This window comes from Oncorhynchus mykiss, chromosome 6, assembly GCF_057628025.1.
Source record: "Oncorhynchus mykiss isolate SJ-2025 chromosome 6, ASM5762802v1, whole genome shotgun sequence".
Lineage (NCBI taxonomy): Eukaryota > Metazoa > Chordata > Actinopteri > Salmoniformes > Salmonidae > Oncorhynchus > Oncorhynchus mykiss.
Genome location: NC_143027.1, coordinates 17,695,060 through 17,713,330, shown reverse-complemented (window position 1 = coordinate 17,713,330; position 18,271 = coordinate 17,695,060). Strand labels below are relative to the sequence as shown.

General features: G+C 42.2%; 1 protein-coding gene and 1 long non-coding RNA gene across 6 annotated transcripts; one reads left to right on the top strand and one right to left on the bottom strand.

Annotated features, from left to right (window-relative positions):
- Positions 1 to 26: 26 nt before the first annotated feature.
- LOC110525359 (uncharacterized) lies at positions 27 to 2,865 on the top strand. The gene is made up of 4 exons (XR_002473742.3): positions 27 to 152; positions 399 to 483; positions 680 to 748; positions 854 to 2,865. It is a non-coding gene; the product is annotated as an uncharacterized LOC110525359 (long non-coding RNA).
- Positions 2,866 to 6,477: 3,612 nt separating this feature from the next.
- aldh3b4 (aldehyde dehydrogenase 3 family, member B4) lies at positions 6,478 to 17,104 on the bottom strand. Of its 5 annotated transcripts, XM_090237086.1 has the most exons (12): positions 16,527 to 16,653; positions 15,945 to 16,015; positions 15,635 to 15,729; positions 13,874 to 14,069; positions 9,707 to 9,817; positions 9,392 to 9,512; positions 9,173 to 9,258; positions 8,993 to 9,074; positions 8,480 to 8,872; positions 8,056 to 8,222; positions 7,870 to 7,969; positions 6,478 to 7,375 (listed from the first exon to the last, which is right to left on the bottom strand). In XM_090237086.1, exons 4-12 carry the CDS (start codon positions 14,045 to 14,047, stop codon positions 7,176 to 7,178), a joined length of 1,434 nt encoding a protein of 477 aa, XP_090093212.1. In that variant the 5' UTR covers positions 14,048 to 14,069; positions 15,635 to 15,729; positions 15,945 to 16,015; positions 16,527 to 16,653; the 3' UTR covers positions 6,478 to 7,175. The 5 variants fall into 5 exon arrangements, with proteins under 5 accessions (XP_090093212.1, XP_090093211.1, XP_090093210.1 ...); XM_090237085.1 differs by lacking the exon at positions 15,635 to 15,729 and having other exon boundaries at positions 16,527 to 16,666; XM_090237084.1 differs by lacking the exons at positions 15,635 to 15,729; positions 15,945 to 16,015 and having other exon boundaries at positions 16,642 to 17,104.
- Between the last annotated feature and the right edge of the window lie 1,167 nt (positions 17,105 to 18,271).

Genomic DNA, 18,271 nt, shown 5'->3' with positions numbered 1-18,271 from the left:
CATACGGATGCCACCAATAGACAAGAGGCACAAGGAGCGTTTTTATTTGGTTTAAACATGATTACAAAGACATCTCACCTACGGTGTATCCTAACAATAGTAACATGTTTAACTGTGAATTGGACAAAGATATAATTTGGATCAAAAATAAGGTAGTTAGCTGTATAGTATAACTCGCTTTTAATGCTACAATATTGTATCTTGTTTGGTAACAAGTTAGCTAGATTTGACACACATTTAACACCACTGTCAGCACAAAGCTAGACAGCAGCATACCCAAAATATACACAAAAACGGGCAATAAAGGTGGATATTCAAGCAAGTCAGTGCACATCATATGGTAATTTCATCAAAGAAAGCTTTGCTCATCATCTTGTCATTGCCAAATGTTTCTTTAGCACTTACACTGGAAAGAGAAGACCCAAGGAAGATCATGTGTTTGAAGCATTGGGAACAACAGATGAGCTGTCGATCAGCAATAGGGTAATGTGATGTCCTTTCCTTCTATTGAGTATTATGCTTTGTGAGTATTCACGGTCTTGTGTTTTGCATCAACAAAGGTCATACTTCACAGATCAGCTGGACAAGATCTGAGTTTGAACTTATTCAGTTAATTTTTGGAGAGTAACGATGAACATATGTTATATTTTACTCAGTGATTACCTGTCTAAACCTACAGATTCAGTGTGTCTTACAAGATGTGGGATCCAACATTACCACACTTCTGTCATCTGCAAGAGAAAGATAAGTAAATATATTTCTGCAAATCCTTTTGTAGAATCATTACACACAGCTCACCCCAGCCAGTGGCCTTCTCATTCTACTCATACTCTTATCTCACTCTATCCAACAGAGAAAAGCAAGTTCAGTTCCCAGCCAGTGGCAGACCTGGAAAGCTGTCTCGACGCATTCAGAGGAGCTGCCACCACTGACAAACTTTATATTACCTTTAAGCACCCACTCTGGATGAAACTTTTCTTTCATTTCTTTATTTCTATTTTTTTATTTCACCGTTATTTTACCAGATAGGCCAGTTGAGAACAAGTTCTCATTTACAACTGCGACCTGGCCAAGATAAAGCAAAGCAGTGCGACAAAAACAACAGAGTTACACATACAGTCAATAACACAAAAGAAAAGAAAGATTTTTCTATTTATGTACAGTGTGTGCAAATGTAGACGAGTAGGGAGGTAGGCAATAAATAGGCCATAGAGGTGAAAATAATTACAACTTAGCATTAATACTGGAGTGATAGATGTGCAGATGATGATGTGCAAGTAGAGATACTGGGGTGCAAGAGGGTAAGTAATAATATGGGGATGAGGTAGTTGGGTGTACTATTTACAGAATGTCTGTGTACAGAATACAGTGATCGGTAAGCTGCTCTGACAGCTGATGCTTAAAGTTAGAGAGGGAGATATAAGACTCCAGCTTCAGAGATTTTTGCAATTCGTTCCAGTTACTGGCAGCAGATCATCAATACTTCCACATCACCAAAGGAAGTGTTGGCTTTGGGGATGACCAGTGCAATATACCTGCTGGAGCGCATGCTACGGGTGGGTGTTGCTATGTTGACCAGTGAGCTGAGATAAGGCGGGGCTTTACCTAGCGAAGACTTATAGATGACCTGGAGCCAGTGGGTTTGGCGACGGATATGTAGTGAGGGCCAGCCAACAAGAGCATACAGGTCGCAGTGATGGGTAATATATGGGGCTTTGGTGATAAAACGGATGGCACTGTGATAACTGGATGTAGTCTGAGTAGAGTGTTGGGGGCTATTTAGTAAATGACATCGCCAAAGTCAAGGATCAGTAGGATAGTCAGTTTTACGAGGGTGTTTGGCGGCGTGAGTGAAGGAGGCTTTGTTGCGAAATAGGAAGCAGATTCTAGATTTAGTTTTGGAATGGAGATGCTTAATGTGAGTCTGGAAGGAGAGTTTACAGTCTAACCAGACACCTAGGTATTTGTAGTTATCCACATATTCTAAGTCAGAACCGTCCAGAGTAGTGATGCTAGTCGGGCGGGAGGGTGCGGGCAGCAATCAGTTGAAGAGCATGCACTTACTTTTACCTGCATTTAAAATCAGTTGGAGGCCACGAAGGAGTGTTGTATGGCGTTGAAGCTCGTTTGAAGGTCTGTTAGCACAGTGTCCAAAGATGGCCCAGAAGTATACAGAATGGTGTCGTCTGCGTACAGGTGGATCAGATAATTACCAGCAGCAAAAGCGACATCATTGATATATACAGAGAAAAGAGTAGGCCCGAGAATTGAACATTTATAAAGTGATGTGGAAGTATTGATGATCAGTTTACAGGTTCAAATTCCAAATAGTCTTAGTGTACTTCCAGGTAACACATCAGATGAGGTTTTGCATATGTTAATCCATGTTTATAGCACCTGTATATTGACATATTGTATATTGACATTTAATATCCATTGATGCATTAGTTATTAGGTCCCTCTGTGGGTGAATACATTTCTGCATATTGGTTTGATGTGCTCTCTTTTTAACTTGTGTCCCCGGTTACATAGTCCGTAGGAAAGAGCAGCGCAGCCCTCCACATAGCACGGACAGTGTGTCGCCGAGCAGAATACAGGTCAATTTGAGGTAATCATATGGTTCAGACCAACCACTGATCCTGAACATTGTCCCAGAAACAGTCATATTAACTATAACACTGTCTTATTTGTTCAGTGTTTCCCTTATAGTGCAGTCAGGTGAGGCTGATCCTGATGTTGCCACATTTTTGAACAGGTACAGTGCCTTGCAAAAGTATTCATCCCCTTGGCGTTTTCCCAATTTTTTTTTGCATTGCAACCTGTAATTTAAAATGATTCTACAAAATAAAAACGGAAAAGTGGTGCGTGAATATGTATTCGCCCCCTTTGCTATGAAGCTTCTAAATATGATCTGGTGCAACCAATTACCTTCAGAAGCCATATAATCAGTTAAATAGTCCACCAGTGTGCAATCTGTGTCACATGATCTGAGTGTATATATACAGTGCCTTGCGAAAGTATTCGGCCCCCTTGAACTTTGCGACCTTTTGCCACATTTCAGGCTTCAAACATAAAGATATAAAACTGTATTTTTTTGTGAAGAATCAACAACAAGTGGGACACAATCATGAAGTGGAACGACATTTATTGGATATTTCAAACTTTTTTAACAAATCAAAAACTGAAAAATTGGGCGTGCAAAATTATTCAGCCCCCTTAAGTTAATAGTTTGTAGCGCCACCTTTTGCTGCGATTACAGCTGTAAGTCGCTTGGGGTATGTCTCTATCAGTTTTGCACATCGAGAGACTGAAATTTTTTCCCATTCCTCCTTGCAAAACAGCTCGAGCTCAGTGAGGTTGGATGGAGAGCATTTGTGAACAGCAGTTTTCAGTTCTTTCTACAGATTCTCGATTGGATTCGGGTCTGGACTTTGACTTGGCCATTCTAACACCTGGATATGTTTATTTTTGAACCATTCCATTGTAGATTTTGCTTTATGTTTTGGATCATTGTCTTTTTGGAAGACAAATCTCCGTCCCAGTCTCAGGTCTTTTGCAGACTCCATCAGGTTTTCTTCCAGAATGGTCCTGTATTTGGCTCCATCCATCTTCCCATCAATTTTAACCATCTTCCCTGTCCCTGCTGAAGAAAAGCAGGCCCAAACCATGATGCTGCCACCACCATGTTTGACAGTGGGGATGGTGTGTTCAGCTGTGTTGCTTTTACGCCAAACATAACGTTTTGCATTGTTGCCAAAAAGTTCAATTTTGGTTTCATCTGACCAGAGCACCTTCTTCCACATGTTTGGTGTGTCTCCCAGGTGGCTTGTGGCAAACTTTAAACAACACTTTTTATGGATATCTTTAAGAAATGGCTTTCTTCTTGCCTCTCTTCCATAAAGGCCAGATTTGTGCAATATACGACTGATTGTTGTCCTATGGACAGAGTCTCCCACCTCAGCTGTAGATCTCTGCAGTTCATCCAGAGTGATCATGGGCCTCTTGGCTGCATCTCTGATCAGTCTTCTCCTTGTATGAGCTGAAAGTTTAGAGGGACGGCCAGGTCTTGGTAGATTTGCAGTGGTCTGATACTCCTTCCATTTCAATATTATCGCTTGCACAGTGCTCCTTGGGATGTTTAAAGCTTGGGAAATCTTTTTGTATCCAAATCCGGCTTTAAACTTCTTCACAACAGTATCTCGGACCTGCCTGGTGTGTTCCTTGTTCTTCATGATGCTCTCTGCGCTTTTAACGGACCTCTGAGACTATCACAGTGCAGGTGCATTCATACGGAGACTTGATTACACACAGGTGGATTGTATTTATCATCATTAGTCATTTAGGTCAACATTGGATCATTCAGAGATCCTCACTGAACTTCTGGAGAGAGTTTGCTGCACTGAAAGTAAAGGGGCTGAATAATTTTGCACGCCCAATTTTTCAGTTTTTGATTTGTTAAAAAAGTTTGAAATATCCAATAAATGTCGTTCCACTTCATGATTGCGTCCCACTTGTTGTTGATTCTTCACAAAAAAATACAGTTTTATATCTTTATGTTTGAAGCCTGAAATGTGGCAAAAGGTCGCAAAGTTCAAGGGGGCCGAATACTTTCGCAAGGCACTGTGTATATATATATATATATACACACATATACACACACACACACACACACACATATACACACACGTATAGAGTTGAAGTCAGAAGTTTACATACACCTTAGCCAAATCAATTTAAACTTAGTTTTTCACAATTCCTGACATTTAATCCAAGTAAAAATTCCCGGTCTTAGGTCAGTTAGGATCACCACTTTATTTTAAGAATGTGAAATGTCAGAATAATAGTAGAGAGAATGATTTATTTCAGCTTTTATTTATTTCATCACATTCCCAGTGGGTCATAAGTTTACATACACTACATTAGTATTTGGTAGCATTGCCTTTAAATTGGTTAACTTGGGTCAAACGTTTCAGGCATCCTTCCACAAGCTTCCCACAATAAGTTGAGTGAATTTTGGCCCATTCCTCCTGACAGAGCTGGTGTAACTGAGTCAGGTTTGTAGGCCTCCTTTCTCGCACATGCTTTTTCAGTTCTGCCCACACATTTTCTATAGGATTGAGGTCAGGGCTTTGTGATGGCCACTAATACCTTGACTTTGTTGTCCTTAAGCCATTTTGCCACAACTTTGGAAGTATGCTTGGGGTCATTGTCTGTTTGAAAGACCCATTTGCGACCAAGCTTTAACTTCATGACTGATGTCTTGAGATGTTGCTTCAATATATCCATATAATTTTCCTGCCTCATGATGCCATCCATCTATTTTGTGAAGTGCACCAGACCCTCCTGCAGCAAAGCACCCCCACGGGTACTGCCACCCTGTGCTTCACGGTTGGGATGGTGTTCTTTGGCTTGCAAGCCTCCCCGCTTATTCTCCAAATATAACGATGGTCATTATGGTCAAACAGTTCTATTTTTGTTTCATCAGACCAGAGGACATTTCTCCAAAAAGTATGATCTTTGTCCCCATGTGCAGTTGCAAACCGTAGTCTGGCTTTTTTATGGCGGTTTTGGAACAGTGGCTTCTTCCTTGCTGAGCAGCCTTTCAGGTTATCTCGATATAGGACTCGTTTTACTGTGGATATAGATACGTTTGTACCAGTTTCCTCCAGCATCTTCACATGGTCCTTTGCTGTCGTTCTGGGATTGATTTGCACTTTTTGCACCAAAGTACGTTCAATTCTAGGAGACAGAACACCACTCCTTCCTGAGCGGTATGACAGCTGCGTGGTCCCATAGTGTTTATACTTGCGTACTATTGTTTGTACAGATGAACGTGGTACCTTCAGGCATTTGGAAATTGCTCCCAAGGATGAACCAGACTTGTGGAGGTCTACCATTGTTTTTCCTGAGGTCTTGGCTGATTTCTTTTGAATTTCCCATGACGTCAAGCAAAGAGGCACTGAGTTTGAAGGTCGGCCTTGAAATACATCCACAGGTACACCTCCAACTGACTCAAATGATGTCAATTAATGTATCAGAAGCTTCTAAAGCCATTACATTTTCTGGAATTTTCCAAGCTGTTTAAAGCCACAGTCAACTTAGCGTATGTAAACTTCTGACCCACTGGAATTGGGATACAGTGAAATAATCTGTCCATAAACAATTGTTGGAAAAATTACTTGTGTCATGCAAAGTAGATGTCCTAACCGACTTGCCAAAACTATGGTTTGTTACAACAAAATAGGAAAAATGCCAAGGGGGTGAATACTTTCGCAATCCACTATGTTCCTGGTATAAATGTGCACATTTTAGATTGTGGTGTGCCCTAGCTGATGAACAGTCACCTCACGTCTTCCCACAGATTGAGCAACTACCTGTTTCCAGTGGCCAGGTACACAGCCATGAAATAAGGTAATGAGGAGAAAATCTACAAAAGACCTGAATGACACATCTACACATGAATGAACAGACTGGGGAACTTTGAAACAACATTTATTCTGTTTAAGGATTGAATTCATCATTGGCATATGTAAAAGACAGATTGACGCTTGAATATCTCGTAATGGAACTGCCCCTACTTTTCAAATAAAGACTTGAATCAAGTTTGACTTTGCTAGAGTCTAAACCTTAACATACTGAGTGGCACATTGCTTTTAATGAAATTTGGAAAAACTGCTACAACAATAACCTGTGACACTAGGACAATACCGAATAAAGAATTCAAATTTTGTAATGAAGTTAGCAAGTTATAATCCTGTGTTGGAAGCACGCAATGTACATTGTGTTTAAATGTCACAGGTTGGATCACAAGAAGCTTCTTTATAAAGTATTTCAGAGAACACTGGACGAATAGCTTAAAATATCCCATAGATACAATATTTATACTGATGGGCTATCATGCCATGCTGCAGTAAATACACAGCAAATACGCTGATCAGTCACTGCATTAGCGTCATGTTCTACATCAAAAATGTTTTGTGCTGAATATATTGTCATATTGGAGAACTATCACAACTGGTCCTCAGAATGTACTGTAGGTTCAGATATCCTCTTTTCACACTGGGATTTACAGCATGGTTTCAATAACTATGGTGGATGTGTAATCAAGCCAGTACAGTAGAGCTCAGCCCGGCTTAGTGTTGTAAAAAGGTCTCCGTCTTCCAACTCGCACACAGTCACAGTATCTGGCACCAGCCCTGGCTCTTCTGGGAAAGGCTACTTGCCCAGGTCATAAGTGACAGATTGCGGTCCTCATATGGTGGGTAGCGCAGGTAGGTGACACACTCGATGCAAGTGTTTCTGAGCAGGCATGATTTCCGGTGCGAGAAGGTGTCAAAGCTGTAGCGCCCATGGTAGGAACCCATCCCACTGGCACCTGTCAAGTAGAGTTAAACTAAATATGGGAGGGTTAATATAATATATTTATTCATTCACTATGGTGCGGCCTGTCAGACCTTATTATGGAATATTTGTTATTTTTTTAAAAGGGAGATGCAGTTCGACACAAACCGGTGCGCCTGGCAAGTACTGTACTACCATACTGTTACATTTTTTGTCTTGCCCCTTCACCCTCTGAATTGCACACAATCCTATTACCAAGGGTTAAAGAAGGATTATTAAGCTGCCCCCTCCTTCATCCAATGATTTAAGTGAATTTAACAAGTGACATCGATAGCGGATATTAGCTTTCACCTGATCAGTCTGTCAATACCATGTTTGTTTTTAATACTTTGTTCAAGAAGAACAGATTTCTGCTGCAAAACATTTTATTACTGTATGCCCTACTGAACATGACCCAGGTCTCTGTACTGAGAAGGGTTGAAGACCTGAGGCAGTAATCTGACCCAGGCAGACCTTTCTCCAACCTACCTACTCCCCCAAAAGGCAGGACCACCATCAGGCTCTGCAGGACACTGTCATTGGAGCAGAAGCTCCCACTTGAGGTCTCATTCATTAGCCTTGAGATTACCTGCACGGGAAGCAGAAAGAGGCATGACAGCCAGCATATATTGTATGTGTACACATGAATTGTGTGTGTAAGCTTGTGGCAGTCACCTTGCTGTTGCTAGAGTAAGCGTACACACAGAGAGGCTTCTCTCGACGACTGATGAAGGAGATTGCCTCATCTATGCTGTTGACGGTCAGAATGGGCAGAACGGGTCCGAAAACCTCCTGCTGCATGATAGGGTCCGAGTCTCTCACATCGCACAGAACGGTTGGTGCTTCACATAAACAAATATATATACAAAAGTCATTATGTACAAATACTGTGGTGTAGTACAGACTGTAAATCAGGTGCATATACATGTAGGAATAGTTTCCTGGACAGCAATTAAGCCTAATCCCAGTGAAAAGACTGAAAAGCACTTTCAATGGAGATTCTCTGTTGAGCATGCTATTTGTGCAGGACTAGGCTTAATCTTCGTCAAGGAAACCAGGCATTAGAATCTCTTCAAAACGTCCTTCCTCGTTCATTTACCAATGTATTTATCTGCTTCATTCACTTGGCCTCCTACAGCCACCTTGCCAGACCTCCGCAGCAGGTCCGTGGTGCGGTGTACGTTCTCCAGGTTCACGATGCGGCCAAAGCTCCTGGACTCCTGGGGGTCTGAACCATAGAACTGCAGGAGGCAGCAGCGCAAGGCCTGGAGCAGCTGTGCTTTGGCCTCAGCATGGCACAGGACGTAGTCAGGTGCTACCATACTCTGCCCAGCATTATGGAAGCGGGCCCAGGTGATGCGTCGTGCCGTGGTGGTGATGTCACACTGCTGGTCCACGTAGCAGGGGTTCTTACCACCGCCCAAGACCAGGGTGACGGGTGTGAAGGTGCGGGCTGCTGCCTGTGCCACTCTACCCCCGTCCTCACGGTTTCCTAGGGGAACCATTATTACCTCATACACAGAGCACACATTACGTCTGATACAACAAAGATTAGGGAGCAAAATTCAGATAAAGCAATGGTGACATTTTAAATATGAACCTTTTTTTTTACCAGTGAAGAAGACATGGTCAAATTTGAGGTCCACTATTTCAGCCAGGTCATTCACCCCTGCAAGGGTCACATGGTAACACTCCTTTGAAAAGAGCAGGAATGTTTGTAGGTTAAAAGGTATACTCACTTATATGACAAGTCACCAAAACAGCCACCTGTGTAACATTGAATTCAACTCACATTGTCCAGGTATGACGGTATGAGGTGGTGTAGCAGCTCCGATGTGTGAGAACTACATTCTGAGGGGTTGAGGATCACACAGTTTCCTAAAGAACAAACAGATACAACAGTACAACGATTGGCAAGCAACTTTCAGTATTGAATGCAAATGAATGAGCATTGTGTTTGAGTGTGTGACACTTAAGTGCCCTAAAGCCTATAGTTACAGTGTATTGTTACCTGCGGCAATGGCCCCAACCAGGGGTACCAGACAGAGCTGAACAGGGCTACACCAGGCCCCCACAATCAGCACAACCCCCAGTGGCTCACACACCACCAGGCACTCATCCAACGTGGTGGTCTGCACCAATCAGAAGAAGGCAGAGGGGAGGAGCTCACATTACCTCATACATAGCAAACAAAAACCGGTGTTTTTACTGGACAAATTCAGGTAGTAGTAACCTCCCCGTTTCACTCCATTTCAAAATGTTTCTCCCAACTGAAGACGACCCAGTATTCAGAAAACACACACGGGGCACCCTGCAACAGTCTTACCAGGTTCCTCTCCATCGGTTGCGGCTCCATCCACTTCTTGAGGTTGTTGATGGCATGAAGAGCCTCGTTCTTCACCAGTATCAGTTCAGACACTACCGTCTCAAACCGCGGCTGGCAAAACAGCACAAACGCTCAGGTCTCGGACAGAACATTTGAAATAAGGCCTTGATGGTAGCCGGTTTGTTTACACTACTGATTACCTTGAAGATAAACATTATAAAATGCCACACAGTGATTTATTGGGGAACCAATGTGTGCCTTCAGGAATGTGGATTCCCTAATAAAATCACTGTTAGTAATAAAGAAGCTTTAGAACACCTACTCAGGGGTTTTTATTTGTACTATTTTCTACATTGTAGAATAATAGTGAAGACATTAAAACTATGAAATAACACTTGGAATCATGTAGTAACTAAATTAAGAACAACTCAAATAAGCAAAGAAAAATGACAGTTCATTACTTTAAGTCAGTAAATACGAAAAATGTGAAGAATTTGTCGCAAAAACCATCAAGCGTTATGAAACTGGCTCTCATGAGGACTGCCACAGGAATGGAAAACCCAGAGTTCATTATAGTTACCAGCCTCAGAAATTTCAGCCCAAATAAATGCTTCAGAGTTCAAGTAACAGCCACATCTCAAATTCAACTGTTCAGAATCAGGCCTTCATGGTCAAATTTCTACAAAGAAACCACTACTAAAGGGACACCAATAAGAAGAGACTTGCTTGGGCCAAGAAACACGAGCAATGGACATTAGACTGGTGGAAATCCAAATTGGAGATTTTTGGTTCCACCGCCGTGTCTTTGTGAGACACAAAGTAGGTGAACAGATGATCTCTGCGTGTGGTTCCCACCGTGAAGCATGGAGGAAAAGGTGTGATGGTGTGGGGATGCTTTGCTGGTGACACAGTCAGTGATTTATTTAAAATTCAAGGCCCACTTAACCAGCATGCATTCTGTAGCGGTACCCCATCCCATCTGGTTTGGGCTTAGTGTGACTATCGTTGGTTTTTCAACAGGACAATGACCCAACACACCTCCAGGCTGTGTAAGGGCTATTTTACCAAGGAGAGTGATGGAGTTCTGCATCAGATGACCTGGCCCCCACAATCCCCCGACCGCAACCCAATTGAGATGGTTTGGGATGAGTCGGACAGGCAGAGTGAAGGAAAAGCAACCAACAAGTGCTCAGCAAGACCGTTGGAAAAGCATTCCAGGTGAAGCTGGTTGTGAGAATGCCAAGTGTGCAACGCTGTCATCAAGGAAAAGGCTATTTGAAGAAACTCAAATAGAAGACATATTTAGATTTGTTTGCCATTTTTTTGGTTACTACAAGATTCCATGTGTGTTATTTCATAGTTTTGATATCTTCACTATTATTCTAATAGTAAAATAAAAACCCTTGAACGAGTAGGTGTTCTAAAACTTTTAACCGGTAGTGTATATACAAACATATACATTATATAGAACAAAATGCAACAATTTCAAAGATTTTACTGAGTTACAGTTCATATGAGGGAAATCAGACAATTTCAATAAATTCCTTACACCCTAATCTATGGATTTCACATGACTCGGAATACAGACATGCATTTGTTAGTCACAGATACCTTAAAATAGGTATTCCCAGGGGTATGCGCAATGCCGTCGGGGGTACGCCAAATAAAAAATGTGATTCACAATAAAAATATATATTTTTCTTCACATTTTCAAACAGTCCATTTATATTTTCCAACGGGCTATATATTTGGGTGAGGTTTCCCCCCCTTGCCCGATTAGCCTAGTTTCACTGCCAAAAATAAAATTAAACCATCTAGTGATCAGCAAAATAACAATGTAAAATTACAGGTAGCCCAGCTAGCATGGACACTGACAGTTGGGAATCTGATGCAGCCAAAGAGAATTAAGACAACTTTCGAGTAGTAAGACATGTATAAATGCAACAGATACCATTAATAAGAAGGGGATAGAAGTGTCTTATATGGTGGTGAGCTACCGAGTGGCTCGGACAGGAAAGCCCCATACTATTGTGGAGTGCTTAAATTCTTCCTTCTGCCGCAAATATGGCAGGGACAATGCTGGGGGAAAAGACCCCCTCCCCAAATAATATGGGTACACTGCAGCATCCACAGAGAGGCTCTTGCAGCCAAGGGAATGCCTGACTGCTTGAAATACGTTTTGGACACTACAGTGAAAATGGTTAACTTGTTAAAGCAAGGCCCCTGAACGCGTGTGTATTTTCTGCACTATGCAATGATATGGGCAGCGACCATGTAAAGATTTTTACAATATACGGTAGTGTGCTGGTTATCAAGGGGCAAAGTATTGACATTTTTTTTTTAAATGAACTTAAAGTTATTTTTACTAACCATTATTTTCACTTGTCTGACCACTTGCATGAAGACGAGTTTCACACGACTGGCCTATCTGGGTGATGTTTTTTCTCGCCTGAATGATCTGAATCTAGGATTACAGGGACTCTCCGCAACTATATTCAATGTGCGGGACTAAATTGAGGCTGTTTAAGAAGTTTGAGTTCTTCTCTGTCTGCATTAACAAGGACAACACACAGGTCTTTCCATCATCGTATGATTTTGTGTGCAAACGAGTGAGTTTGATGCGCAATTACGCAGGTACTTTCCCGAAACGGATGACACAAACAACTGGATTCGTTATCCCTTTCATGCCATGCCTCCAGCCCACTTACCGATTTCTGAACAAGAGAGCCTCATCGAAATTGCATCAAGCGGTTCTGTGAAAATGTAATTTAATCAGAAGCCACTGCCTGATTTCTGGATTGGGCTGCGCTCAGAGTATCCTGCCTTGGAAAGTCGCACTGTTAAGACACTGATGCCCTATGTGAGAGTGGATTCTCGGCCATCACTAGCATGAAAAGTAAATACAGACACAGACTGTGGAAAATGATTTAAGACTGAGACACTCTCCAATACGATCCAACATTGCAGAGTTATGTGCATCCTTTCAAGCACACCCTTCTCATTAACCTGTGGTGAGCTATTCACAATTTTCAATGAACAAAAAGGTTTTATATGTAAGATGGTTAAATTATAGAGCAAAATGTATTATTTGTGTCCTCGTCCTACTTCCCACGAGCAGGGTTGTGACAGAAACGTATGTTTAATAAATGTATAGTATAGTGTGTGTGTGGCAGGCTTACAATGATGGCAAAAAACTATATTTGACAGTGCGCTGACCCTGGTGGTAGAGGGGTTATGCAGCTGGAGGTTGAATGTTTGAAGGGGTACGGGACTATAAAAAGTGGGAACCACTGCCTTAAAAGAAATGGTCTCACAGGGGGCCTCAGGATCTAGTCACGGTATTTCTGTGCATTCAAATTGCCATCAATTAAATGCTATTGTGTCCTTTGTCTGTAGCTTATGCCTGCCCATACCATAACCCCATCGCCACCATGGGGGACTACGTTCACAACCTTGACATCAGATAACCGCTCGCCCACATGGCGTCATACACGTGGTCTGTGGTTGTGAGGCCGGTTGGACGTACTGCCAAATTCTCTAAAACAATGTTGGAGGTGACTTATGGTAATGAAATAAACAAATAATCTGGCAACAGCTCTGGTGGAAATTCCTGCAGTCAGCATGCCAATTACACGCTCCCTCAAAACATCTGTAGCATTGTGTTGTGTGGCAAAACTGCACATTTTAGAGTGACCTTTGACTGCGCCCAGCACAAGGTGCACCTGTGTAATGATCATGCTGTCTAATCAGATCCTTGATATGCCACACCTGTCAGGTGGATGGATTGTCATGGATAGAAGAAATGCTCAATAACAGGGATGTAAACAAATGTTTGAAAACATTTGAGAGAAAGAATCTTTTTCTGGGACATTTTATTTCAGCTCAAGAAACATGGGACAAACACTTTAAATGTTGCATTTATATTTTTGTTAAGTGTATATAAACCTGTTTTTGCTTTGTCATTATGGGGTATTGTGTGTAGATTGATGAGGGAAAAAACTATTTAGTCAATTTTAGAATAAGGAAAAAGTGAAGGGGTATGAATACTTTCCGAATACATTGTATATTGTTATTATGTACTGGTCTGCATCTTGTCAACCTCTTCAGCTCCTACTAAAATATGGAGAAATGATTAGACATTCTCCATCTGGAGAATAACTGCTGTACCTTATGGAGGTCCCTCCCAAGTGCATCCACAAAGTCACACTCGTGTTCCACCAGCATGCGCACTAGGGCTTCCAGTTGGACCTGTCTGAAGCTCTCGTCAAATGCGCGGCCAGCTTGGAGGGCAGCTCTGGCCCTTTTCAGCAGCTCCATACACTCTAAAAGACGGGTCTTCATGCAGGGCTCCTCCAGCCTGTTCCTGAAACACATGTCAGACAAAAGCCAGTGTATTCCTATGTGTAAAGGAAACAAGTCTTGTAGTTAGTATTCTAGATCAAATCATATTCAGTACACCTTCTGCAGGTTAGGCTGCCATTCTTCTTGCATGCTTAACATGCTCTTGCTTTTCCGCGCATGCTTCCTTCTACACTGTCATGTTAATCTCGAACAGGCTTACAGATACACTACATGGCCAAAAGTATAGTCGAACATCTCATTCCAAAATCATTTAAATGGAGTTGGTCCCCACTTCTGGGAAGGCTTTCCACGAGATGTTGGAACATTGCTTCCATTCAGCCACAAGAGTATTAGTGAGATTGGGCACGGATGTTGGGCGATTAGGCCTGGCTCGCAGTCGCCGTTCCAATTCCTCCCAAAGGTGTTACATGGAGTTGAGGTCAGGGCTCTGTGCATGCCAGTCAAGTTCTTTCACACAGATCTTGACAAGACTATTATTCCTCCACCAATCTTTACAAATGGCACTCTGCATTGGGGCAGGTAACGTTCTCCTGGCATCCACCAAACACAGATTTGTCGATCGGACTGCCAGATGGTGAAGCGTGACTCATCACTCCAGAGAACGCGTTTCCATTGCTCCAGAGTCCAATAGCGGCAAGCTTTACACCACTCCACCCGACGCTTGGCATTGCGCATGGTGATCTTAGGCTTGTGTGCAGCTACTCGGCCACGGAAACCCATTTCATGAAGCTCCCAACGAACAGTTCTTGTGCCGATGTTGCTTCCAGCAGCAGTTTGGAACTCGGTAGTGAGTGTTGCAACCGAGGACAGATGATTTGTATGCGCTTCAGAACTCGGCGGTTCCATACTTTGAGCTTGTGTGGCCTACCACTTCGCGGCTGAGCCATAGTTGCTCCTAGACATTTCCACTTCACAATAACAGCACTTACAGTTGACCAGGGCAGCTCTTGCAGGACAGAAATTTCACAAACTGACTTGTTGAAAAGGTGGCATTCGATGACAGTGCCACGTTAAAAAAAGTCACTGAGCTCTACAGTAAGGCCATTCTACTGGCAATATTTGTCTATTGAGATTGCATGGCTTTGTGCTCGGTTTTATACAGGGCGGCAGATAGTCTAGTGGTTAGTGTTAGACTAGTAACCGAAAGGTTGCAAGATCGTATCCCTGAGGTGACAATGTAAAAATATGTTGTTCTGCCCCTGAACAAGGCAGTTAACCCACTGTTCCTAGGGAGTCTTGCCTAGTTAAATAAAAGGTACAAAAAATAAATAAAAAAAATACCTGTCAGTGACTAATTTGAAGGGGTGTCCACATACGTTTGGCCATATAATGTATAAGCCTGGTGAAAATGTGTGTGCCAAACAGAGGACAGCCCATGGGCAGTATCCATACCATTAAAACCCCAGTATCAAAGGAAAATGACAGCCAATCAGGTTGCCTGGAAACCTGTTGAATTGCATTTAACTCTACATCGGGCAGAAATTAGTGTTTGAATCAGTAAAGTTTCCTCTCATGACCGCAACAAGTCAGAATGGTGAATAAAATTATATTTGAAATGTACTTTACCGGTTGTCCTTGCAGTTGGTCTTTTGGGCGGTAGGAATGTGAGACAATGTATCCACAGGAAAGTTTTCAAAGCGCTTGTAGAGCGTTTCGATCACCTGAAGCATGTGATACAAATACATGCTGGAGAAGGATGGATACTTGCTGGAGAGGCATGCATACTTGCCAAGCTGGTACACATGTTCATGTTTACATGGTTCTGTGCATGCTTCAGGTGATTGAAATCCAAATGCACCATCAGCATGTAATTATACTTTTCTGCCACCAAAAGGACCAACCACACAGACAACCAGTAAAGTACCTTAAAATATACCTTTATAACATTCTGGCTTGTAGAGGTGGTGAGAGGGACATTTCCTGACTCAAACACTCATCTCTGCCCACCTAGACGTCGGGTTTCCAGGCAACCAATCAGGCAACGCAAAAGAGAATCAATGAAAGATATGAGTAATGAAGTTGTTCAAACCTGTCACATTAACTTTCTAAAAGATAAGTAATATTGATCTCAAAGATGAACAAAGTTTAACAAAATACATTAAGTTTGCGCAACAAACGTAAATCAATAAAACATGAATGCGTGTTACTACCAACGTGATTCAAGTGAATTTAGACAGCGATTTGGGATGTGTCTGACTAGTTTTAATCGGCTCCCGAGTGGCACAGCTGTACTGCATCTCTGTGCTAGAGGCGTCACTACAAACCCTGGTTGGATTCCTGGATGTATCACAACCGACCGTGATTGCGAGTCCCATAGGGCGGCGTACAATTGGCCCAGCGTCGTCTGGGTTAGGCCCGGGTAGGCCTTCATTGTAAATAAGAATGTGTTCTTAACTGGCTTGCCTAGTCAAATAAAAATACAATAATAAGAAGAATAATAACAATGTAGGCAACTTACCTCCGCAATGCTTTGAACCGGTGTGTTGGAGGAGTACTCATGGTTTTTGAGATGCAATGATCGTTAAACTACTTTTTGAAGTGTATGAAGGGGACGCATTGAAATTCAGGCTCACCTGACCCAAACTTGAGTCTTCTGACATATGTCTTCGGGCGTGCGCAGTAGCCTATAAACCGCTATAGCCTAGGCAGGGAGGGTTAGTGCTATCTGGAATCAGTGGGATGTCCCCCCCACCCTAAACAATAACCATGGTTACAAAATTCCGCTAATTTCAATATATTCCCTGATTTTCCCGAAATCCCGGTTGGAATACTCCCGGAATCAGGAGGAAATAAACACGAAATCTGTAATTCTTCAACCAGGTTAACCATTTTACATTTCAACGGGGTAGGGAAGTCCCAAGGTCCATTCAGCGAGTTTGGTCCTTTGGGCGGTAGGAATATGAGCAAATAAATCCACAGGAAAGTATAAATTACATTTTTTCCCAAAGCGCTGGTAGAGCGCTTAGATTTATATCACCTGAAGCATGCGATACAAATACATGCTGGAGAGGGTGGGTATAATTTGTGGAACGATCCAACAGGAAACTGTTCCAAAAACTTCGTGAAGTACAAGGTAACATGAGCAATCCACCTAGCTGCCGAATAGGCATCAACTCACCATGTAGCTTATTCTTAATGTTTGTCGAATGGCTACCAGAGTGAGTACAGACATTTTTCGGAATAAACATAATTTTAAAGTAATTAAATAGCCCACTCCCTAACCCGTTATTTTATTCTGCTGCTATACAACTTTGTAAGTGTTTGTTGGCAACCTTGTAAGTGTTTGTTGGCAACCTTGTTATTTACGAAGTTTTTGGAACAGATTCCTGTTGGAATGTTCCACAAATTATACCCACCCTTGCAAGAGAGGCATGCATACATGCCAAACTGACGCACATGGTTATGTGCATGCTTCAGGTGATAGAAATCTGAGTGCACTACCAACATGTAATTATACTTCCCTGTGGATATATTGTCTCACATACCAACCGGTAAAGTACCTTAATATACTTTTATAACATTCTGGCTTGTAGAGGTGGCGAGACGAACAGTTCCCGATTCAAACACTCATCTCTGCCCACCTAGACGTCGGGTTTCCAGGCAACCAATCAGGAAACGCAAAATATAATCAAAGATAAGAGCGATGAAGAAATCAAGTTGTTCAAACCTGTCACACGAACTTTCTGAAAGATAAGTAATATTGATCTCAAAGATGAACCATTTAACAATATACATTAAGTTTGAAATCAATAAAACAATGCGTGTTACTACCAAAGTGATTCAAGTACATTTAGACAGCGATCTGGGATGCGTCTGACTAGTTTTAATGTAGCCAATTTACCTCCGCAATGCTTTGAACCAGCGCGTTGGAGGAGTCCTCATTGTTTTAGATATGCAATGATCGTTAAACTACTTTTTAAAAAGTGTATGAAGGGGAAGCATTGAAATTCAGGCTCACCTGACCCAAACTTGAGTCGACTGACATACGTCGCTATAGCCTAGGTAAAGGAGGGTTAGTGATATCTGGAATCATTGGGCTGTCCCCCACCCTAAACCATAACCAGGGTTACAAAATTCCGCTAATTTCAATATATTCCCTGGAGTATTCCCGGAATCAGGACGGAATAAGCAGGAAATCTGGAATCCTCCAACCAGGTTAACCATTTTACATTTCAACGGGGTAGGGACGTCCCAAGGATCCCA